Here is a 26661-nt window from a genome sequence, read left to right on the forward strand (position 1 = left end):
TTGTTTTGATAGAGCATAGGCTGATTTTTTTTTAAATATTGAAATAAATCCTTGAAAGTTACCTCACATTGATAAAGAAGGGAGTGTCCCTAACAAGTGACTTAAAGTTAGAAATGGATAGGCTATAAAGTTTACCATTTTTTAATCATCGCGCTAATCATAGAAATCTTATATAAAATTTGACATTATAGATCCACACATAATTTCATTTGGTAGTTTATGACTGTTTCTTTATAGACAATACATAAAGTATGGATATGAAGCTTGGGATAAAATGATGGATTTTGTTACAAAGCAATCTTCAACAACTAATATTGTTATATGTGACTGTATCACAAAACCAACAAAAAGTCGTATGCACTGATTTTATGTGAGGGCTCATGATATGCGAAAAGGATTAACCTAGTCAATCTGTAGTGTTTCATATTTTCTGAAACAGAAATACTTCTGTATCATTGTAAAGTTTGGGATCATAAAATGAACAGGAAATTGTGTTTTTAGCAGTTTTTGTAGAACACGTTCTGAAGAATAGTGTGATTAGGTGTATCCTATAGATTTTCCTTATCATTTTTTAAAAACCCTTTACACACCCTTCACTTTCAGCTAGTAGCTTTTGAAAAGATAGTGTTACTGCTTTAAAACGTTTATTAGTCATGGATAGAATGTACTAACAGAGCATGATCAGTTTTAGCTTAATCTGATTATCCCTTCATTGTTGTTGCTGTGAAGTTTTACATCCTGTTTTTTGTCCCGTTCCTTGCACAGAGTAAGAGTCCTTGCTTGGTAAGATTAAGTGCTTGAATGGACTATATGCTTCAGAACCTCTTTCTCAGCACACCCTTTTCCAGAATGTGTGCTTTCTTAAGTATATTTAGATAGGTTATGAAAGTCCATTTGAATTGAGTTATATATCATCTTCAAGCTTAAAGTCTGTTCTTACAGAATCTGCTCATAAGTAGAAATCCATGTCTGGTGAGTTTTTGTTGGTTTTGAGATACAGGGTCACATATAGAAGATTGATGAAGGCCACCAAGTTACTTCAGACAAGCTGTAGGATTAGAATGCAGATGATAAAAGATTAATCCATCACCAAATACTTATCAAACAATGATATCTTCTTCCCACTCTCAGACAATAGTATAGTCTGGAAATACAAATGCAGGGAAGCTCAAAAGGAAGAGATCTGAATGGTGCCAGCCTTTGAAACTGAATTGATAGCTTGGAGTATAATAACTATGGAATGTAAATTATGCAAGTTGCAACAAATTGCCAGGCCAAGTATCCATGCATATGATACCATGAAGTGTTGGCTTTAATGGGAGCTACCCTAGAAAAAGCTATGCAAGCACACAATAAGCTTTATCTTGTGAATGCCTTTTGAGTTTTAGCTGACACTTACTCAGAGAACAACCAAGCCTTCATCTCAATGATCTAAATTCGTGACTACCGCAAAGGATTTTTACCACTCTGATTGGAGGTATTTTTGTTTGTTCTGCTGTGGATTTGGGACGAGTTCCAACAAATAAGAAGCAAGAATGATATCAGTAATATGAGAATTAGTGCAGTATTTATATCACACTCAAGGTCAGGATGGATGTATCACTGAGGGAAGACAGCAGGGGTGGATCTAGGAATTCCGTAAAGGGGAGACGCCTTTGCAAAATTAAAGGGGGGAGGGGTGCATGCACCTCTCCATTTTTTCGCTTTATTCCTTTTGCTTTAACCAAGAGGGGGTGCATGGATCTGCCACTGGACAGGAAGGAAGGCATGGACCAAAAGAAAGAGTTGTGAATATGGGAGAATCATTGGAAGGAGTTTATCTCTGATATCTTTCACATTTTAATATTGGATTATGCTATTTCAATGGCATAATTCACATAGATTACTACATCTCTTTGACTGTGAAAGAATTTGAAATGATTATGTTCAACATGTTTTCATTAAAGATACCACTTAAAGATATTTATGGATACCATAAGCATAGGGATAGAGAGGGAGGAGAGAGAAAGAGAGAGAGGAAAAAATCAAAATGGATGATAGAACTGATGACAGCTAGGGAATGTTATATATCATGGATATCCTCTCTCTTGTCATGTTTGTAATATGACCTTGAATATGATTCAATGATTGTAGTATCTGGATGGGTGGTATTTCATATGATATACCTCCCATGACTGTAATCAGAATAATATTGGAACTTTATGTCTCTCTCACCCTCTGCACTAGATCTCAGAGAGCTCCTCCTTCTCTCTCCATCTTTTTAATGTATCCATGCTGGTCTTAAAGCAGTTAGGAATTATAAATCACAGTGTTATGATCATTCTAGAGTTTTCTTGGTGCTGTGATAATGAAGTGGATGCATCATCATAATAAAACTGCATGCTCTATAAGTTTCCGAGGCATTTCAAATGTGACTTGAATCGTCAGCCTGTTATTACTCAATTTCCAACAGTTAAACAATAGTAGAAGTGTTCTGACAAAAAAAAAATCCCAAAACAATACATAAAAACATTTGTATGTGTAGGATATGAAATGCATGACTCATAATTTAGACATTTGTTTTTCTTCAAGGAGATAAGGCCAATAAAAAGATATGGAATTTGTGCTGTTGGGAAATGCATTCTTTGCATGACATAAGAAGAGTTATGACATGGTAGTAGGCTTTGCAAAGTTGAGCATGGGCCATAGACAATGACTAAAATGTAGAGACATGACAAAATTTGTTGATAAGGAGGAACATGTGGCAGAGTACATCAGACTGTGAAGTGGAATTCCATCCATGAGGTCTTACAACAGGTGTAAGGCAATGATCCTTTTTTTTTTGGGGGGGGGGGGGAGTGGTCCCATTATGAGGCATTGTTTCTTTATCTAATTATTGGGAAATTGCAAGAAAGAGAACAAAGGTACTGTAGTAATAGTCCCACAAGTAAATGGTTGCTTTTACTGAAATCCATAGATCATAACTATGTAGCAGCCTTATCAAACTCCTTATGATAGGTATTGCAAACCATCTGACATGTCAAGGGATATACCATTCCCCTTCTTCTTTAGTTCTCTCCAGTATTTCTGCTGTAATGTTGTCTCTCCCAACCTCCTTCACTATCCAAGGTTTGTTAGGAACTAATTCAAAGGAAAGAGAATATCTCCCTTTCACAACTTTCTACTCGTCAATCCCCTCTCACCATTCCTCTTTAGAACTCTCTACAATACTCTCTCCCCTCCCCTGCTCTTTTTGTTCAGCCTAAACTATTTTTTACTTCAGCAAAAGAATACCCCCTTTCCCCAACTTTTAAGTCACCTTTCCTCTGTCATCTTGACTTCTCTTTAAAAGACCCAATACAATGTTATGTTACTGTTAGAATCTTGTACACACACCATGGAATATTTCACAAATCATAAAAATGAACCCTGTTTGACACTTGTCCACCCACACTTTGCTGTGAGATTGACAGCAGTCAGACAAGATACTCCAGAGACTCATCAAATCAGTGGTTTGTATAGAGAGGATATTGTGGAACAGGATATTGTGTGAAGTGACATCATCACTTCTCGGTTAGTTCTGGTTGAATTTGGGCAATGCTCTCAAATTGCAAGTATGTAGGATAAGTCAGTTGAAAAGTACTTCTCTCTCCCATTGTCAAGTGGAACATATGCGATCCTTCCATGTATGCGATTTTTAGTGAGAAGTACTTATTTTTATGCCTCAGCTACAAAGTGACCAGACAGAAGAATTCTCATCTTTACTGTGATCAGCTAACGAAGCTACATGGAAGCTTGATACATGGGCCGTGACGCGAGAAAAGGGCCCTTAGCGCTGCTGCGCGCAAACGCCAGAAAACGGCGCGGAAGTTTGACAAAGCAATACGCGCAAAAAAGATCAACTAGCTAAATGTGCGCACATGCATATAGACGCATCAAAAATTGACAGGATTTGGACAAAACGTGCTGTTTTGAATGTCGTAAAGGGGTCATTTAGGATTGGAATTTCAGAAAAAGGTTTGCATATCTAACTACGTCAGAGTTCCTTCTACAATGTGGAGGTGAAAACTCATTTTCGGAATTCAGTGCCCTAAGGGCCCTTTTCTCGCGTCACGGTCCATATGATTCCTTTTCAAGCAATCGCTTTTTGTAGTCCCCGTTCTCCTCATCAATACTTCTTTTTTGTTTGCTATGTTGATCTCACAATGTATTTGTTTTATGATGATTGAGATGAATAAACGAATTGAATTGAATTGAATTGAATATATATGTGTGTTTTTTTTTGGAAAATGTATGCAAATAGCTTGAACGCGCATACATCAGTAGGTCCTACTGGTGCTTACTGAGCAGAACTTAAGAGCGTGGGGCAAAAGTGCCAAATTGTTATAGAGATATAATCTGTATCAAAATATGTAGGTCCTAATACTCTCAGGAGATATTATGAGTGAAACATGGCTGGGTGTGTGTGTGTGTGTGTGTGTGTGTGTGTTTTGTATTCTAGCTGTACACAAATTTGATCTCCAGGGTATTAGTACACTTTAATCAAACCAGGTATATATATATATGCATTACTTGACAATGATTCTGTACAGAAAGATATGGGGCATCAGGTCAAAGGTCAAATGAAAATGATATCATGTCACAATTATTTCCCATATTTTGAAAATAACTCATAGTATTATAAGTGGAAATCGATGCCATCAGTTAGTTATTATTTGAAAGAAAAAAAAAACTGCAGACAACAGGGTCAAAGAGCAAGGGCAAAGGTCAAGTGAAAATGCTCAATACTTGCTCTCTGAGACAATTTAGTGATTGAATGTATACACTTAACAGTGTAATCAGACTTGGTTTGTATGTATAAGAATTTGTACTTTCATACCACACAGTGATTATGTAGAGAAAGATTTGGGCAATTGGGTCAGTTAAGGGTCAAGTGAAAATTTCAGTTTCATCTTTAATTATGCAGTAATTTACCTTTCATTGGGGTGTCATAAGAATCAAATGTCACAAGCAAGTTTTCATATAATTATACTTTGAGATAAAACTCATGAAAGACAAGGCCAAAGTGATTTAAGAAGATTCCCAAATATTAGATGTATAGAAAAAATGCCAGTGTGATGTACCATATAATTTAGAAGAAACACATTAAGCAATCTACCGATCATTGATATATTCCATCATAGACGTACCATTCCATCACTTAGAGTTTGGGTCTTAAGTAGTTGAAATAATATTTTTACATTCAGAAATCTGACTTGAAACATGCCTGTTCAATAAGATATGCTCTGTCAGTGTATTGATAAACTGTTCTGAGCAGTATAAACGCTGATCAGAATGTGGACAAAATATTGTACAGTTCCCTTCGATATCATCCTTCCAAATGTTAACAAGTTACATATTATTTTGATAAAGCTGAGAGCTTAGTTTTTAAAACTATGTAGAAAAGGGAAATTCAATTTGGCCTACCATACTTATTGTGGGTTTAGCTCTGGATGGTCACATAGTGTGCTGTTATCAATGGTGTAGTAGTGGCTAAATTCATCCTCAGCATTCCTCAAGGAGTTTTCAAAGAACAGGACATGTGATATTTAGGTGCAGCTTTTCATAAAAGGGAGAAATGTGGGCTTATTTATCAGGGGTGCTGTGCAGAAGTATCAATACACATGTTTTATTTCACAGTGAGTGACATGCCTGTCCGAAAAATATCTGGTCCAGAAAAACTTTCAATATATAGGCCTATATCAATTTTGGTTCTGTTTTAAGCAGACAAATTTTGACTGCAGATAGAGAAAAAGTACTTTCATAGGTTAGACAAACTTGAGAAGTAAGAGTTGGTCATCCCAATAACATATTTTGATCTATTGTAGAGAATCCTAACTTATTTTGTTGTTTTTGAGCTGGGCAGCTATGTGTACATGAAAAAAAGGGGGGGGGGGGACCCCAAAACAAACAAAAAGCAAATATAGAATATGAAGACTGGAATTGTTTGGAAAATATTGCTATTATAAGACATTCTCTGTACAGTGCTTAGTTACTGTTTTGCGTTTCTGAAACTTCTTCTCCCTTGTTACATGCCCTCCGGCCTCCACTTAAAATTCTGTTCAATCCTAGTCAAGGTTGAATGTTGGACACTCTAGCAAAGCCTTCAGAAAACTACTCTTTGGTTACTGTCTGTAAACCAAAGTTTGATCAGAACTTCATCGTCATGGAGACAAGACCTCAAGGGAGTTTTCAAAGGGCTGGCAAAGTTTTCTTCTGTCCAGTGACCTTATAGTAAGGGCAGGTTTCGTGTCTGTCTGTTAGAAACAAATAATGAGTGGGTTAACAAAGAATGCTGCTACTAGATATACTTTGTATAATCCTGTAGTTCCTGCACCTGTTTGCACCAGGGACCGAGGTGGGAGAAGGATCTCTCTTCTGCCTCCCTGTTTGCACCTTACACACAGACAATTAGTCTGCATTTTTGCAAGATAAAGACATTCAGTACTCAAGTAGGCTGACATTTAAGTCTTATTCAAATCTGAAATTACACTTAATATTCTAAGAGTAATAAGCGGCAGAACATCAGTTGTATACATTTAGGCATGGAATATTTGTCGAATATCATCGACCTCCATTGTAGTTTTTTGTACCCTCAAAACATAAAAGGAAGTCCATGTGCCATTTTGTAAATTGTAAGGGAATATCATTTGTTGCTAGTTATTTTGATATCCACTAAGCTGATAGGATTTTTTTCGTCTGCAAGTCATATCTATGTATGTGTTTTGTGTTACAGATACTTGTGTCATATTTTGAGTTATGTAGCTCTTTTCAAATCATATCATCATTGCATATTCTTGTAGGCCTAAATACAAACTTTGTTTGCAGAGATATAAAAGAAAGAGGCTGTTCAGCCATGCAGTGTAGAAGGGATTAAAATGTTGAAATATCTATGTCACGGAAAGTCTAAACTTGCACAGAACACAGAAAGAGAATACATGTACATCTTGCCATTTTCTTTTTTCAATAATTGTCTTTATTCAAGAACTATTACAATGTTAAATGCATATCAACTTGATATGTGCACTTCAGGAACTTCAGCCCAATTTCATTTCTTTGTAACCTTCATTGAAATTGGATACTTTCCTCTCAAATACACTCTTCTGGAAATCATTGAAGTAATCAGCATATAGTCAGCAGATCCGAATCCAATTTAAACAGTAATTTGCAGTAGTTTCTGATTTCAAGTAAAGAGACCTGGAATTTTATTACAATATCAAATGACATGATGTCAGAGGATTGTAAAATACCAAATATTTCTGTTTGTATGTTTTCTCTGAAAGTAAGTAATCTTTGTGAGACTTCATAATGTGAGAAGAATAAAAGAGTAAGATCAGAGTTACTGAAGAATATAAGACATATAAAAGAGATATAGATCTTGAAATAGGCACATGGCCTATATTTTTATATATACCATTTCAGTAAACATCATTGCCTATATACTTTAAAGTACATTATATGATTGATTCAGATAGAGCTTGGATATCTGAAATATATAGGCCTATATATATCTATATATTATGTATCTTTAAAAAATCTGAATAAATGCCAAAATGTTGTGTCACAAAACACTAGAAATCTTTTAGAAAGATAAATGTTTCCAAATATGCCAGATTGTGTATGTGTGTGTGTGTGTTTGTGTGTGTGTGTGTGTGTGTGGTGCTGGGCTTCTAAAAGCAATAACTATTTTCTGCACTCCATAAATGTATACATTTTGGCATAGTATGTACATAGATACCCTTCCAGGAAGGGCTAGAAGTAGTCCATAGTAATCTATAGAATGGCCCATAAATACATCTTGTCACATTATGTCAGGATGTTTAAAGTTAAGTCTGTTGCAGGTACAGCTGTATCATTTGCGTGGAAGAGTGATCATATAGCGTCCAGTCAAAGTTGATGAATTACTGTCTAGAATGAGTTACTCAGATGGTGTTTTCCCCTCTGCCCAGTTATAAGAAGTTAATCAGTCCTGACTTTTAGAAAACTACTTGCCAGTAGCATTGTGGATGTCAGCATTCTCCTGTGCTTTAACCAGTTGTTGATCCAGATTTAGGGGGAGTGAATGGTAATTGAGGTAATAGATTACACTTTAATGAATGATATAACAGTGCAAAATATGATTGAAATTATTCTAATAGAAAACTGTGTGTTTTTAATGTTTGTAAGAGTTTTGAGATTGCTTCATTATAGGGATTATAAGATCAGTAGGTATCAGATGGCTTTAAAGTCTTGATTTTTACAAGAGCTTTGACATTCTTCAATATTCCTGATTATCAGAAATCAGATACTCATTTGCAAGTGTTGATGATAGCCATATTTGAGCTCTCTGGTGCCTTTTCTTTTTGTGACTAGATACAGGCATTCTTTTGATGGAATACCACCATTCAAACAAATTTTAATCCTGTATTTTTATTCTTTTAAAAAAAAATTCTTACTATGCAGTTTTATGAGATTTCTGAGCTCCAATTCACAAAAATTTCATGCTGTGAATATTTCTTGCTTGACAGCAGTCTTACATCAAAATGAGACAAGACAACGATGCTCTGAGTTTGTTATCAAAATGTCTTTCTCAGTAAATTAATATAATGACCTTTTAAAGAGTCATAGAGCAACATCGCTACAACAATAACATTATCATGTGGATGTGTGATTTTTATAGTTAAATTTATGTACTGTGCATGCCCAATCAATTTTGGCTTTTTCTGGAAATTAAGGATGTGGTGTATACATAAAGGTGAAGTCCTTCAACTTGCTATGCCAGAGTTTAATGAACATTGTTCTCTCTTGCAGAATGTAGGCTGCGATATGATGCTGGATTCCCATGCAGTAGAAGACAAGTGCCGTGAGTGTGGAGGAAACAACAGTACGTGTCGTCTCTTCCAGGGAAAATTCACACGCAAGAGGTTACCAGAAGGTAAGTGATTACTTAACTAGAATACCTACACATTTTGTAACTAGATGCTACCTATTATCAGATGAGCAAAATCAACCATGAATAATGATGAACTATATGTATATTTCAGAAAGGGATCATACTTGATTACTTGTACCATGCAGAAACAATAAAATGAAATGAAATGAAATGAAATGAAATTTGAGTTAACTCAATTGCTTGCAACAACATGAAAAAAAAATGAGATGGATTGATTTAAAGAATTGATGTGCATATATAAATCTTAGACATCTTAGCAATATTTTTGTTTTCTTTTCGTATGGGATTTGTACACCACATGATTGCACTAACATTTGTGTCATGACTTAACTGTACTTAGTGTGTGTGTGTGTGTGTGTGTGTGTGTGTGTATGTGTTGTTAAACTGTCTAACAAGCACAATAGATTATCAGTGGATCAGTCACCCTCCCCCTGCACTAGCTTGCCCACTGTTGTTGATCAGTAGACCCATTCAATGCCTACCATTCGTCCCTTCACCTGCCATCCAGAACTAAGCTTAAATCTCAGGATTTGAAGTGGATCAAGGCACTTGGCAAGCCATGCACCATGCTTCATAAATTGGGCACACTATACTTATTAGATAATGGGTTAATGACTGTAAATGACACAAAAATAACCCAGTATATCCATCAATCTTTCACCTGTACAATGATAAGCCTTTTTCAGTGGATACATTGAAGTTACATTTTATTTTAGTAAGTGAAATACGAATAGTTCCCTGGACATGGTCAACGGTGGACAGCATGGACAACAATGAATGCATGTGGCCTCTTATTAGATGCAATATTCAATCAGCTTGCAAATTAGCTTCCATGGCATGACACCCTAGAAAGAAAGTGCCAGGTAGTGATATGCTGTAAATGTTTGTCATCTGACATCAGTGTAAAGACATGTGAAGGACATTGTTGATAATCTTGTCACTCAATGTTCTTTCTCTTTACATGCATGTTGTGTTTATATTTCATTCATCAAGATTGCAATTGTAATTGTAAGAAATTAATTGATCTTTACATAGACACTTAAATGACTTGTATTCTCTAGGCCCATGTCAGATTTCCACCCATGTATAAAATCATAAAGAGATTCATATAACTCCTATGTGTAAGATCATGTTTCTGTGTGTGTATGATTATGTGTATGTTTCAATGGGACAATTTACATGTGTATCATTCCAGCGTGACAATAATCTTTCTCCATTTTCAATAATGTGATTCTCTAAATGTCTTTGAAAAATAAAAGTACAAGATATTCTATCTTATAAGCTACCATGCACTTGCATTTCCAATGATAAACATACATAAACATGCTGCTGATATTCATAACACAGGATCTTTTTTTTCATGATTGTTACATGATTGCTAAAGAAAATAATACCCAGGCAATATGATGATTAAGTTGAGATAATTTGTTTAATCTATTTCATTGGACTTTCATGGAAACCATGAATGAAATTATTAAATGACAGATCTAAGCTGCTTCTTCAGTTCTGAGTAAAAAAAAAGGGGGGGGGGTGTAATTAATGGAGTTTGGTGAAGGGATAATATGCCTCCTGTCAAAATCTCAAATGTTCAAAATGTCTAAATTTGTATGAAAATTACTCATTTACTTCCACACTATGCAAGTTGATGATACATCACAATTTTCAACAGCCCAGAATGAGTCAAAGTCTGAGCTGGTTTTAATGGCTCTCTTAGAGAAACATTGTGTATGGTTTCATCTTTTATACCTGCATATGACAGAGTAGTAAACTGCATTGATGAATATCAAGTCTAATTCTTTTTGTTTTGTTTGTGAATCGATCATGTTGCCAGGTTACAATGACATCCATATCATTCCTGCTGGTGCTACCAACATCCGCATTGCTGAACTCAGAGGATCACACAATTACCTAGGTAAGATCTCTTTCTACTATACTTGCTTCTTATTCTGTGTGATTGCCAACTCTAGCTAAACTGTATGCAAATTGTGGTTTGACTTTCAAATGTAGGAGAGAATTCAGACAAGTTTGGATAATACTAAGTCTGAAAAAGGAATAGAAAAAAGGAGCAAGATATCAAATGATATGAATGAATGGCAGCATGTTAACTTGTGTTGAGAGTACCAGCTTAGGGAGAAAGTGACCCCGAGTGGATGGCACATCAAACTAAAGGAGATAACTGTTTGTGAGTAGTACACATTTCAGTTAATGAGAGAAGGCAAGCTAGAGTCCAAAGCCATGACAGCCATGTCAGTGTTAAGAAGAGGGATTGACAGTGAGTGAAGTCACACATGCCATGGTACGGCCATTCCAGATCTAAATGTGGAACATCGCTTATACCTCTCAAGTGTGATAACCTTCAGAGGAAGATACCAGCAGAGCTAAAAGCACAAAGAAAAAGTTTGCATACAAGTACGAAAATAACTGGTCTGTCTGTGCGTGAAAGGACAATATGGAACTATTCATTCTATTGGATCTCGTGTCTTTTTTTTCTTGGTTGATTTAAAATCAATACCATGAAGTATATTGATATTCTAGATACCTATAGTGTTCTAGTACTGCTTTGGTTGCTGATTGGTAGATTTATTGTGTCATGGATGTGCATCTTGCTAGCTTTAGTTCGAAAATTGCAAGTATGTAATCATAAAATAAAATACAAATTAGGGGTATAGGCCAGGTAGTAGATAGAAAAATGAATTTGCTTCAAATTTCAACGGTACACTTTTACACCCCTACTTTCTTGATCTAGAATATTTGTTACTTCAAGTAGCTATTGGTGTGAAAAACCCTCCCTTAGCATAAAGAGGGTAAGATTTCTTTACTTTTTTTTGGGGGGGGGGTGGGTCTAGAAAAATGGATAAAGAGGGGAATGGATGTACTTAAATGGAATAAAAATTTCCTAAACTTTGTAAAGTGGCATAAAAGTAAGCTGTCTGATCCAGGATATAACCTGTTTAAAAGGATCCCTCCAGCATTGAGACATAAATGTGAATTTATGGGGATTAATGTGATTAAGTTATTAACAGATTATCATTCACAAAGCTGATTAAGCAGTTCCTCCACTGAGGCGCAGATACTATTATACAATATATTTGCACACTTCTTTTTTGGTGGTTGACCACTTCCAGCACTAATACTTCTTTACTGGTTTTGTAGTGGGTGCACAAGAATAAGATTATGAAGTTCTATTCTTGTAGGTTGATATAAAGAACGAGGCTTTTATCAGGGATATAGAAACTGATAGAAATAGAAGCTGATACATTAGATGCTACAATGTGATGCATCTTCCTCTTTCAGAATCTTCACAAGTCTTTCATATAGACTTGTTCCACTTAGAAGCACTGGCTCTTACATCTGGTGAAGCACATTAAATCTGTGTTGTTGTTGTTTTTTAAACTAAAAAAAAACAAGGCAAGCTGATTTTAGTTGTTAGTTTCACAATGTATAGGTGTGGGAAGCTCACAGATATAACTTCTCACAGTAGAATGAGATGGGGAGAGTGCTAGACACCTGGCGTCACTGAGCTAATCTCTCACTCGGTCAGCTGGAAGGCTAAAAGGGTCACCTGCATAACTGGCCAGTCCACTTTCTCTGACCTTTCACTCATCTCTTTGGTACATGTTGCCATCCAGGCCTCAGTTAAGGAATTAATTCACCTGCTATCTGTTTAACCCATTGAGGACGGGCTGATTTTGCTATAACACTCATTTCCCATAGACACCTGCCTGAGTACACTTGGGATTAGTCTTCAACGGGTTAATCTTGGGATGACAATGAGCATTCTGATGATGATATCGTTTTCAATCACTCACTTATGCTGTGTGATTTTGCTCTGGATTCTGTATTTATCATTTAACACTTCTAGAAAGTAATGAACTGCTATTTGAAGCAAATCCACCCTCAAAATATATACAGTGCACCCCCATCGTAACGAAAACGGTTATAACGAAATTCCAGTTACAATGAAATAAAAATCCAGGAGGCAAAATTATGGGCTCTGTGTTTTTTGTTGTTTATTTTTTTCTGTTATAACGACATTTTGATATAACGAAAGAAGATGTAAGTACACACACAAATGTTGAGCCTTTATTGAAGTTTGTAGATCTGTGTGCTCTTTCTTTACTTTGTTCGTGATTGCTGTCATCAAACTCCCTCTTGTAATAGACAGACATCAGCGTAGCAATGTACAAAAAAAGGAATAAAAACTGTCATTTATTGTATGGATGACAGAGTACAGTCATGTTTGAATGCCTAAAGATGCTTGTATCCATTGACTTACTTTTGTATTTGGAGCAAACTGCTTGTTCAAAGATATGGATTGCATTCATAAACATGATATGAACTCATTCCCATGCAAGGGTTCACATAGTCTTTCTTTGTCGTTGACCTGGCCTTGCAATCCATAGGTCTTATCCAGATTTCAGTCCATTGTGCCTATAAATACGATGTCTTCATCTGATAGCTGTGTCTCAGCTTACAAATGTTTGAAGGACATGATGACCAGCCATAAAACAAAGCTCCTCAGATATTCTTTTTGACCATGAACCTGTTGAAGATGAGTTCCGAGTATACTCTGACAAATGTCTCTGAGAAACACACGTTGCAGCAAAATCAGCCTGTCCTCAAAGGGGTAAAGAAAACAAATAGAAAGTCAAGATGTGGACAAAATGATTATTAGAGCTAATTCAAAGAATTTATTTAAGTCGATTCATGCAATAACATATTTTTTTTCTTTCCATGAGAGAGGCATTAGCTCTTGTTTTTTAAAGTGAGCTTCTTAATGCATTTCTGAAGGATTCAAGCCTGACTGGAAAGTTTTGGTAATGTTTTAAAAGTACTATCATCAGAGTTGGTATTTTGTGGGGATCAGCCTTTGTTTGTAGAGTATTGTTAGATATCCAAGTTATCAAACTTAATGTAGCTTGTCTCATGTTGTTATAGAAATCCCTTTATTGGTCATAATGATGTATACCTCTAAGGAGTCTGACACTTAAATCTTAATATTTAAACCAGAAGCTTTACCAGGGCACTGATAGGAAAGAAAATGACACTGAAGGCATGTTTTCACACAGGAAAAACAAAGTTGTAGACAAGATGAGTTAAAGTTTGGGACATGTTTTTCTGATTTCACTCTCCACTTTAAAATGAAATTGTTTGCAAATGGGTGGGCCTGCAGGGAAGGCTCTACCTTTCTAATTCTCCTGTGTCAACAGCTCAAGAGGTCGACAGAAAGGTGAAGTAGCAATGTTTAGTCCTGTGTGTAAACAGGAATAAAAGTGTGTCTGTCTCTAGGTAAAGTGCATGTTACCAGAAGTAAAAATTTGGCTGAAGAATGACAGCTCAGTGGGCCTTAATGATGATATCCTTGAAATGTATTGGTGAGGAGTTAGGGCTTTGTCCTTTCTGTAGAATATAGGAAAGCATATGTTTCCTTCTGGGGTAAACATCCCTTTTTGCTATTGGAAAACATTCATTGACAATGAATAACAGTCTGACAGTCAGTAAAATGCTGATATTTGGAAGGTTGTAACCCTGATACTATTTTCAAGACATCAGCATTATGCAAAGATGTTAATTTGATCGAAAAAGAGCATGGGACAAGAAAACACATTTGTACAGATAGTGTTGTAGCATAGGGGATATTAATAGATGCTTCCCTGGAAGAGACCACAAGTTTGCTTCCTACTCTCTTTATACATCCTTTGAAAAGATATTTTGATATATGATAGCCCCCTTTGTCTCTATTTTACACATCAGTTTAGACCTGAAAATCATATCAATATCTGTCTTTTAGAGAGAGTAGTGCTATAAGTGGAGAGGCTACCCTTATTCACAGTAACACTATAGTGTTGTCTTTATTACATTTTTTTAAACAAAATTGAAAATTGCATAGTGTGCTAGTATACTCTAAGGAGGGTCTGCACAGTAAAGAGAGAAGAAGAATATCTTTATTTTTTTCTTTTTATGTTCTTCATGTATTTCTTTATGATTTTCTATTTGTAAAAAAAGGGAAAAATGAAAATAAATTTGAAGTTGATAATGTCCTTTGAAAATATGAGTGTGAAGCTCTTTATGAGTAGAAATAATGAAAGTAAGATACTAACAGTTGCACTAAAAAGTATATGCATCTTGAATTTAGACAAGTGAGCAGGCACTATGGAAAGGCAACAAGCATGCAGGTTGGATTTTTGTCATGTGAAACTTTGTGTGTATCATACATTAACGGCTTCAGCTGTAGCTACGTATCATACATTCGCCTGTTTTGCCAAGGGGGACTTGATTTCTGGCCATATACTGGAAGCTGGAAGAAAATGATATTTCATCTCTATTTTATTCTATTTTAATTGATTTTTCCCACAAATTAACATTTGTGATGCATATCTACAGATCAAATAACAGGAAGAGCAGTAATGTAAATGAAGAAATTATAGAATGAACCTTACATGATATTAAAGAAGAATTACAGAATACATTTAATCAATTTGATATCACCCTGGAAAATCAAGTTATTTTGCTGAATTCATTATGAGTGACATAATTCTTTATGTGTGACATAAATTCATCATGTGTGAATGAAAAGTTTACAAACTTTTGGAACATCTATGGTATGAAATACTTTATGAGACCATTGCCCCATGTGAAACTCTAAGAGAGACAAATAGTCCAGTACTATGGACTGAAGTACACAAGATTGTAAAAACACACGAAAGCAAAAACTTTTGGGTTGTTGATGGCTCCCCACAGATGTATTCAAGTCGTGAGTGATTGAACAAAAGTGGTGTTTCAGACTGTAGACGACATGTCACCAGCCAAAGAAAAGACTGATAAATCTAGCCACACTGTCTTCCGGTACTTGGCAGTATTCTTGAGTATGCTTCATCCTGTTTGAAAATTCAATTCAAATTGGAGTGCTGCTTAGGGAAAGAATTGTATGAGTTTTAGTGGTTTACGGGAGCAAAAAAAAAATATATGAATGGTTCATTCCTGTTATAATGGCATTTCCTGTCCACTGTTGTTTGAGGCAGGCATTTGTTCTTTTGGTGCCTTCAGTTTTTTGATGGATTGTTTTGGTAAGCTATCCACCTTTCCTCAGGCCTTTGATAAGAGAAAGGTATAGATATCTACCTACCTCTGATTCATACTTCATTTCATTCCACTCTGAAACTTTTTTTTTCTTATGTGAAATTTGATTAAGAAATTCAGGACAGTTGAAAACAAGAAGTCAAGGTATGTTATATGACAAACAAAACTTGAATCAGACTTCATTTTCACTTATCACAAAATTTTTCATCGAGTGAATTGTATATATTAATGCAATGTGACTTAAGCCATCGAAATTGCAGTGGCTGACACGTAGGCAAAGTTTGAAGAAGTGAATATGCTGCTGCAGATATCTTTCCAAAGAACTCTTGATGTTATTCTCAAACTGTAGAGGTAATGTGGAGGTGCACATGGGAACAATATCAATGAAAATCTTTTGATCTGTAATGCTAACATAAGTTCAGATTATAATAACAACCAACACCAAATTTGATTTAGATATAAATGCTAAAGTACTGTGTGAACAAACTAGATATTTATTTGTAACATTTTGAATTGATAAGAGCAAGAATATATCTAACTGGACATATTGTGCAAGGGTATATTCTTTATTTCTCTCTCTCTCTCTGTTTCTATTTTTTTTCAGGAGAGATATCTTTATCTGTTTATTGACATCTAGTATAATGTTCAGCTTGTCAGGTCTGCAATATAGGTATTGATCCCACTAATGTTGTTCTGTGGTCTTTTGAAGTGGTGACACATCAGCTATAGTATAAGTTCAAAAGATAATTAAAGTTGGCTGCTTACATATGGACAGAATGTCTTTTTTGCACTCTTTATGTCTTGTAGGTTTAAAACTCTTCTCATTGCACCTCAGCCATTTCAGGTATTTCTTCTGGGAAAGACTTGAGGGGAATAGTAACCAGACAGGTCTAATTGCCCTGGTAGTTCTGAATTATTCTCCACTAGTGTCTACTGAACTGTATTTCAGTGGTTAGGACTACTGAATTAAACCAAATGTCCTTCTAACTACAAAAAGATGTCTCAGTTTCTTTATTTTGTTTCTTTTTTGGTTTTATATTCTTTAAGTTCTTTCATGCAGTTACTATTGGATTTATGTATGAAAGTTACAGATGAAACCATAATGTTGTCTCAATTTTGGTAATATATCCATGAGTGTGTTACTTGCTTTCATATTCAGCTGATGATGCTGATAGTGGATTAGGTTTGGCTTTTTGTCTGCTAGATGGGTAGAATGTAAACTAGTTCATTGCCATCATATTCAACTAGTAACTTGAAACAGCCACTTTTGATTGAACAGCTTGTGCCACATTTAAGCATTGTATCTGTGATAGTGCTCAATTGATAAAATCAGACATGAGATATATAAAGTATGAATTATGATCGGGTCTTTGAGCAAACTAGATATGTTTGTTTCTAATGCCCTGAACAATATATTTTGATATGAATGATAGCAGTATTATCAGTAGGCATACCAAAAATGGATTATTGTGATAAGTTTTCATGATAGTTCACTAATAATGATGAAAATAACAATAGCAATTATAGGAATATTAGAAATGTTTGCAAAGATTGATGTGATCTTATTCATGAATGTATCATCTCAAATCCTGTCGAAGTTTGTGTCATTGCTTTGTAGGCTGCGGAGCACAGTGATTGCTTCCTCTTGTATTAAGTAGAGGTCTATCTGGAATGCATAGCAATAGACAACGGATATGCTGTGTAAACTCTACATCTGATTTTGCAAGTCAGTTAATATGCTGTAAGATTAAAGCTTCAATTAGTGGGGCAGTGGTAAATTTTTGTGTTACTCAGACTGAAGATACACAGATTGACAGACTGCAGATACACAGATCGACAGACTGCCTGCTGTCTCCCATGTTTTTGTGTTTGTCTTTATTTGTTTGTGTGTGCGTGTGTGTGTATGTGTGTGTGTCAATGTGTATTTTGTCACGTTACACAGGAGCAGTATATGAGATTTGTTTGGAATTCTATTTTCTTAGTTCAAAAAAGTGAATTAAATTTTTCTGTCTATCAATGGAAATTGTCCAAATTAGATCAACTTGACATTGTGTTTGAGGAATCATGTGGTACTTAACCCATTGAGGATGAGTCCTGATTGGGCCAAAAAAAAAGAAGGTTGTATTGGCGTAACATGAGATTTTCAAATAGGGTAGGTCGGGCGGATTTTTTTTTTTTTTTTTTTTTTGCTACCTGCATTTTACGTGTATAACTCGTGCTCAGTAAACAGTTACAACTGCTGCACTGTATGTGCCGTGTTCATCTATTCTACAAATCATTTATGAGGCCGATATTACTGGAATTATACCCCTTCACAGAATTTAAAGATGTTGAAATCCCTATCCTGAATGTCTTCGCTTCATATTTTACTGTTTTGACTTACATAAGATAGATGCAAATTGACCCATATGTACGATCTTTTCATCGCACACGGTGATCTCTATTACAGTCCCACATATACAGACTCGTGTAAGTTCTCCACACAAGAAACCTATGGCAAAACTGTGCACAATACATTGCAGTCTGAATGCTAAGTATACACTGTATAAATCTTGATAGAGTACGCGTCCGTGTTGGAAACAGATGACGTACTGATCAAGCGAGGCTATGCGAGGCGCTAGCGGGATCTCTCCCTCGTGTACATCCAATATCCCCAGAGCCATTTCCACTTCCGGGTTTTTTGCGATCGCGATCGCAGTCAAGAAGATACTTGATATTGATAGCAAAAAAAAAACCAACAAAAAAACATAGGGTCGGCGGAATTTTTAGAGTCGGGCGGGTTACGCCAATACAACAAATTTTTTTTTTTGGCCTTATACTCAGGCAAGGTTCTATGGGAAATGTGTGTTGTAGCAAAATCAGTTCGTCCTCAATGGGAGAGACAGAGTGTACTTTAGGCAGTCTGTTTTGCTTTTGTCACAGAGTGAAAGATATGGATTTTTAAGAAAGAATAAGCCTGTCAGAAAAAAATTCAGGTTTAGACTAACTTTTTATTTCAATAGAGCAGAAAAAGGCTTGTCATTGTCAGAAAAGAGCTTTTAGTATAGCTATTATGTTGCTCCAATATTAACTAAAGACAAGTTAGAATGTTATTTACACAGTTGAGATACAAGTATTGACAGAATGTCTCTAAAGACAAGGCAGCTAGAGGGGTAAGAGTTATGTGATTTTTTTTTCTAGTTTTAGAGAGGAAAAAAAGATGAAAAAGAAAGAGGAAAGAGAGATGGTGAACAACATGAATGTAGAAAGTGGCTAGCTCAAGCATATTGATAGTAGACTGTGTGAATTTAGGAAATACAATGTACATATGACAAGAATTCTAGTCTTTCTTTTGATTTGAAAATTAAAAACTTATCCTATAGATGAGACCTTACCAAATGAATAATAATAATGATAATAAAAGAATAATGATGTTTTGTGTGAATGTTTCCTCTTTTACCACATACAAATACAGCACTGAGGAATGTCCTTGGAGAATATTACTTGAATGGAAATTTCGCCATCGACCTTCCTCATTCTTTCCAAGCTGCTGGCACTTCCATCAACTACGTCCGCAAAGTTGGTACCCCTCAGTCCAAACCAGAGGTCGTTAGTGCCCTTGGTCCCACTGATGAACCCTTATTTGTTGTGGTAAGTTCAGCAATTTGGTCATATAAAGTTGAATTGATGTGACAACAGTATATCTAAATACCTGATAACTACCTATTCCACCCATTGGAGAAGACATGCAATCTAAATGAACCAATTGATGAAAGGAAATGTATGTTATGTGTTTGCTTGTTTGTTTGCACGTTTGCTTGCAAATGTGAGTTCTAGTTTCTTTTAATTTCAGCTTATGGATGTAGAAGGTTTAATGGATCATTATAATCAGAGCAGTATATTTCAGCGCACATTCTGAGTTTTGCATATCTGCAAATGCTGGTTGCATCAACATCTGGAGTGTAAGGCTGATTGTGAAAAATGTGTCATGAAACTTGTCCTTGTGATTCTTATGATTAGTGATTGAGAATGTGATCATCAATGATTACAATAATATCTTTATTCGAGAAGTATGAAAGTAAAATCAAAATGTGAAAACGTTTTTATATATATGACTTTAGGTAAAGAAATGTAAACACAAATATGTCATGGTTATTCTATGTAGTTGTATGATAAGTTATTTTCTGTGATATGTGCCAGATCTACAATTGACTATTAACATATTAAAAACTTGTCCCAAGTATACTTGGGCAGGTGTCTATGGGAAATGCGTGTTACAGCAAAGTCAGCCTGTTCTCAACAGTTAAGAAGAGAAGTGGAGACTACTTTTGTAAATGCATACCTGGTAGATTTCTAATACTGTGATTACAAAACACATTTCAGTTGGTGCATGATAAAAACTTACAAAGAATATAAACACACACACACACACACACACACACACACACACACACACACACACACACACACACACAAATCATACTGAAATGAGATTTATATTGTCATAATTGTTAAGAAACCTTGAAGTTTTACTGCACAGCATACCCCCTCTCCCCTTCCCAATTCATAACAAGGATTAGTTTATCATCAAAGAAGAAATTCAGAAAGTGTTGGCCTACAGATTAACTAAAACCTTACATGAAGTAGCTTCTTGTATGGGGGTAAAAAGTCTTAAATCATTATATTATCAGTGTGAATTGTTACTAGAAAAAAAAAATCAACCTCCTTTTGAAGGTCTTGACTCAAATCTTGCATTCCCATCAATTCATGAATAGTGTGAAAATACGCTTTTACAATTGTAGATTCCATAATCTACTTTAATCTGCAAGGTGATAAACAATTTGTTTGGGTGAGGAGGACATCAGTTGAACACATGCGTGTTTGCTCAATGTCGATCTTTATCCTTCAAGCCCTGTTTTAACACAGCCTTTCAAACCAGAGTTACCGCAACAATGTCTGGGTAATCTTTTCTTTTTTACCCTTCCTGTTAAAATGGTCCCTGCAAAATGTTACTCAGACGTTGTCGTAACTTTTGATAACTCCTACCCTAACCAGCTAGGGTAATCACCCCAACATTACCCAGACATTACCACAACATTATCCCAACAACCCTTCTGCTAAAATGCTCTCAAGGTAACAGTTCCTTGATATACTCAACTTATATGCACAATAGTCCAAATGAAAGAAAGCATGAATTTGGTGAAAGCAGGCTAAAATGAGACAAACTTCAAACATTTGTTGATACATAAGCCTAGATGCAATTTTACATGTCCTTCCACATCATCTGGACAGACAGTCATTACATAAAATGCAAAAATAATTGTGCATGACTAATGCTTGATTTATGGATGCCGAGTGTCAGTGCTGTAAGTATAAGGTCGTAATGCTTCATGTGTATCAGACTTACACCTGTAACATCACTTTACCAGCCCATGTGACTGTTGGTTGTTGTTATCAGGTGTTTTTTGTATATGCTGAGGATCTACAATATACAAATCAGCAAAGACTCTTGCTAGCTCTGGTTGATTTTTCCTGAAGGTGTTTGTCAGTCCTGGTCTCCCGAATCCTCTCTCATGGATGAGGTGAAATGCAGACAAATGTACTTTTGTATTCTGGGAAATTGATCTGGAGCTGTAATTTCTGAGATGATTGGTCAGATTATCAGTTCTCTTCCATACCAGGTGGTTTAAGTGAGTTACATTTACTTCTCATGACAAATGTTTGTTGGAACAGACATTGAAGGTGATAGTGTAGGCTAGGGGCAGGAGGATCCACAAAATGTTTGAGGGAGGTGAGGACAGGCATTCTTGCATCCCTGTAAATCATCTCTACAAAGGATTGTAAGGACATCTTTTGGCTGTTTTTATTAGTGCTGCTGTCTTATCTATTCTATCTATTATCTTTGACCATGACATGTCCATTATATACATATATATCAGAACCAGCTTCTTTCTTGTCAGGTAGCGGTGTAGTAGGCAGGTATGTTCTAGATTCAGGAGAGCGAGAGCATTTCTGACCCGATTAAGCAGTACCCAATTAAGCGGAGGGTACTGTACTAGTTCTTCATAAAGTTCTTCTCTTGTATGTCTGTCTTTGATCTTTTACTTTTGAATTAGACAGAGAGCACTGAGGAAATGTATGAGTATGTTAATCAATCATACATGAGGGCTTACATGATATTCAACCTATCCTAAATCCCTCCGCTTAAGCAAAGGGAGAAGTTTAGTAAGAAAAGAGATTTGTTAGTATCTGTATATTTTGCACAACTATTTCCTTGTTTTTTTTTAAATGTTAAATGCATATGAATCAAAATTTACTATAAATGCTCAGTATCAAAATTGACAAGTTATCCAGTCAGGTCTCAGACACTGCTTGCATTGATTTACTAGTAGAGATTCCTGTAAGGTACATGTAGGTCAGTAGGAGCAAAAAATCCTTGAGCTGATTGAAGTGTTATCATTATCATCATCTAAACATAGCAGATACCAGAAGTGCTGTTATTTTATCTCCAGGTAGGCTGCTTACTTCACTCACCTGTTAGATTGTCAACAGTGAAAGTAGTGATTTCCTGCTACCTGTTAAAACACTCATTCCTCTATCACATCATCACATAGACTGCATTACCTAGGATAGTTTGACCTACTCTGGTAAAGATACAAGGGCCTGATAGCATGGATGTATATAACCTGAAAAACATCACAGTTACCTTTCTATACCATTAATCGTAATCATAAAATTAATCTAAAATAATCTTAAGTTCCAAATCCATGACATGTTGAGGGTGACATTACTAGAATAATTGAAATCAAATAAACAAAATATATCTTTCTGAAGTTGTATGAGTATGAAGTCATATATTTTGTGATTCATTGTACCAATTTTCATCAATAATGGTTCACCAAAACTTATCGTTTCTAAGGAGTTTATGTACGCAATATTTTCTGTCCTGTATGGCTGACAATCTCTGAACAAAACAAAAACCAAGAGCGAAGTTTAATAGCAATTTTCTCCGTATTTTGTAGTCACAAAATTCCCATGTTTGGCACATTCGATTTTAAATATCTCAGGATGTAGAGCGTGTCTTTTAATGGATTATGCATCAAATTAAAGCTTAGAGAATGGACTAACTTGATATAATGTTAATAGAAAATTAAAAAAATCCCACTTGTGGCTGCTTTTGATGTAACGGGTCATGTTTGTAGTCTTCGAGTAAAATAAGGGCAAACATTCAAAATAAGTGAGAGGGACAATGCCGTGAAAAGGTTGATCCTGATCAACATGAGTATGAAACATGATTAATTGAGATCCATTGCATTTTGTTACAATCCAAGATGGTCTGATGCGATGATCACGATTGATAATCAATCGTGTTGATTGTAGAAAATGTTTGAACAGTCCAAAAATGTTCTACGATTGGCATGATTGGTACGATTGACCTGAAGATCTGATACAATTCAGTGGCATATCCAGGGAGGACCTCTCCGGGTGCATGCCCCCGTTATTTTTTGTTGAAACAAAAAAAAGAAAAGAAAAAATGGGAGGTGTGCGTGCGCCCCCTTTAATTTCGTAAACGTGCCCCCTCTTTACGGAATTCCTGGATACGCCCTTGCAATTTGAAAAGATCACTACCATTGCTCCACAACTGAGACCACGATTTCAATTGTGGTGCAAATCATGACAGTGGGAAAGCAGCATAGAAGTTACGGGACAAAAGCAGTCAATATTGTTCCAGTTTAACCTACACATGAGAGTGTTGACTTGATTTGCAGTTTTGATATGATGTGAATACCTAGAATGAATTCAGTGTTATCCTAAATTCCACAGTAAAGAGAGAGAGTGACAGAATTTAAGGTGAGCTAAAGATGGAAAGAGCTAGTAGTCAGAGAATGCGACATGAGCCATCAATGTCTAACTCAGTAGAGATAAATCCTTAGACAAGTCAGTCTCCATACAGTCTGAGATGACTGTAATCTAGGATGAAAGTTGTCTCCTGTATTCTCTAAGATCTCATTTACTGTATACGGCATATATTTAGCGAGTCTAAATTTTCGCCTATCAGACCTTCCCTACAATTTCGTGAGTTGTTAAATTCGCGATCGTGGAGTCCTGTACTGAATGGAGAAATGTATACAGTATGTCACATTCATAGTGTGATCAGAGTCAATACTTTCGCGTGTCTTTAAAATATGTGAAAAGCACCTGATCCGGGAAATTCGGGAAAATAAAAACCTCTCGAAATATTTGGCATATACAGTACTTCACCAAGGCACTTTCACTGCAAAGCAATCCCTTTGGTTACTTGAAATCATTCTGTTACATTCATGTGTTACTGATATGACTTAAGGTCTTTGAAATGAAGGTTTAAGTTTCTTTTCATACAGAACATTACACTATCAGTGTAACAAGTTGTGTAACGTAACTGTTTTCATTAAAAGTTATATACAAAATTTAGAAGTATTGTCATTTCTGTCATCAACATCAGGTTATGAATATTTCAGTGAAGTGAATATTCCAGTTCATTCTTTTTTGTGTGTGTGTCTGGTAATACATTGAACCCATTGCTAATCTGACTCTGTCCAAGTACAGATACATTTATGTTGCTCTTCTCATTCAATAGCAACACTGCATACCCAGCTTGTTTTGTGATCATTTAAATCAGAATGAGTAAACCATGAATGTTGCAAAATTTGCTTGATTACTCTCAATTCCCTTCTATTTGTAACTTGGTAACAGGCTTGCTTGGTAAAGTAATCGCAAGAGATACTTGTGTTGAAATGCTCACTGAAAGAATCTTGTTAGTTTAACAACTTTGCCCAAACCTCTACAGCATGAAATGTCTAAGACATTATCAATTTCTTGTGAGCTGTGAGAGCTTTATCTACATTTAGATTGTACCAGAAATTGAGCAAATTGAAATGACAAGCTGAAGACGATAGTCTGATAGTCTATGCTCATTGATTGACAGCATGTCTGTAGGCGGCTACATTACACAACACTGAGAACGTGATTATTACATCAAAGAGATGAAAGATTGGTTATAGGAATTCAGATGTGTTTGTGCAAGACGTATTAATCTACGTCCAGTCATGAGTAGTGGAAAGTTATGGGGCACTGAGGTGTAGTGGATAAGACTCCCGACTCCCAATCCGAGGACCCGAGTTTGATTCCCACCCAGTGCTTATGACCTTGGACAAGATGCCTCTACCCACCATGTCCCTCTCAACCCAGGTGTATACAGTAAATGGGTACCTGCCGCAATGCAAGGCTAATAATAATGGCAGAGCTGTCTGGTAGAGCAGTGGCAACACCGAGGAGGCTTCCTTGGATAAAGAAGACCTTATTATTTTTTATTATTCATCCCTGAATTTTGTTTGTGTACAAGTCATACACCCATAGTCACTTTATTCATTGTAGGTTTGATTTCATTATCATCATGTGCTTCTATGTCTTTTCTTTTTTGAGACAGATAATTCTACAATGTTTGTAATCAGCAGTGTAATCTAGTGATGTCCTTTGTACAATATCCATGTAGTAAGGGTATCAGAGTTAGTTAGAATAGGCCTATATTAGATACCATGGGATAGGTGTAGAAGCCCTGGAATAGCTCTGAATGTGGTGATTTTGTCTATCAAGGCTTAGGAATAAATGAACAATCACAACTTGACACTAATTGGAACTAGTCTGCGAATGAGACTTTCTGTTGATTAGAATAGACAATGTGCTGAGTAAAGGAATAGGCTTACTGGTATTAGTTTAAACCAATGACATCACTGACCATTCCAACACCACTGATCATACACCACAGGATCAGTCTAACTCAAGCACCACAAAATCATTTTAACCCAAACACCACTGTCCACACATCACAAAATCAGTTTAAAGGACAAGTTCACCTTCATAAACATAAGGATTGAGAGAATGCAGCAATATTAGTAGAACACATCAGTGAAAGTTTGAGGAAAATTGGACATTCGATGCAAAAGTTATGAATTTTTAAAATTTTTGTGTTGGCACCGCTGGATGAGGAGACTACTATAGCTTATGAGTCACATGCGTACAACAGTATAAAGAAAATGTACAGAAAATTCAACATATTTTCACTTTTTTTCACATAATACAAGAGCACTTGACTTGCCTCTTTCTAAGGGCAGGGGGAATAATATTACCCATAACATATGTCGGTAACGAGTCAAGGGAATGTGTACTTTTTTCAAAAGATTAAATTTTGTGAAATTCTCTTTATATTTTCCTTATATTGTTGTACGCATGTGACATCTAAGTTATTCATACACTGCAGTAGTCTTCTCATCCAGCGGTCACTGCAGAAAAACTTCAAAAATTCATAACTTTTGAACGGATTGTCCGATTTTCCTCAAACTTTCGATGATGTGTTCTTCTAATATTGCTACATTCTCTCAATCCTTATGTTTATGAAGGTGAACTTGTCCTTTAACTCAAACACCACTGACCACACACCTCAATATTAATTCATAAACACCACTGACCATTCACCACAGTATCAGCTAAACACCATTGATCATACACCACAATCAAAACATTCTGGGTGAGATGTATTCAGAACAGTGAATGTGTTACAATGATATCAGTCCAATATGCAATCTACCGAGAGTATATGGAATGGTCTTTGAAGG

The 26661-nt window shown here is 35.8% G+C and overlaps 1 protein-coding gene across 1 annotated transcript in view; it reads left to right on the forward strand.

Annotated features, from left to right (window-relative positions):
* The window catches only part of LOC139740712 (uncharacterized), a 141798-nt gene that overhangs the window by 67497 nt on the left and 47640 nt on the right, over positions 1–26661 (forward strand). The window contains exons 6-8 of the mRNA XM_071651278.1: positions 8809–8932; positions 10782–10862; positions 19485–19660. Of these exons, the coding sequence (XP_071507379.1) occupies positions 8809–8932; positions 10782–10862; positions 19485–19660 (381 nt within the window). The remainder of the gene's footprint in view (positions 1–8808; positions 8933–10781; positions 10863–19484; positions 19661–26661) is intronic.

This window comes from Diadema antillarum, unplaced genomic scaffold (assembly GCF_040938485.1).
Source record: "Diadema antillarum isolate AM-2024a unplaced genomic scaffold, OU_Dant_1.0 seq00000876_RagTag, whole genome shotgun sequence".
Taxonomy (NCBI): domain Eukaryota; kingdom Metazoa; phylum Echinodermata; class Echinoidea; order Diadematoida; family Diadematidae; genus Diadema; species Diadema antillarum.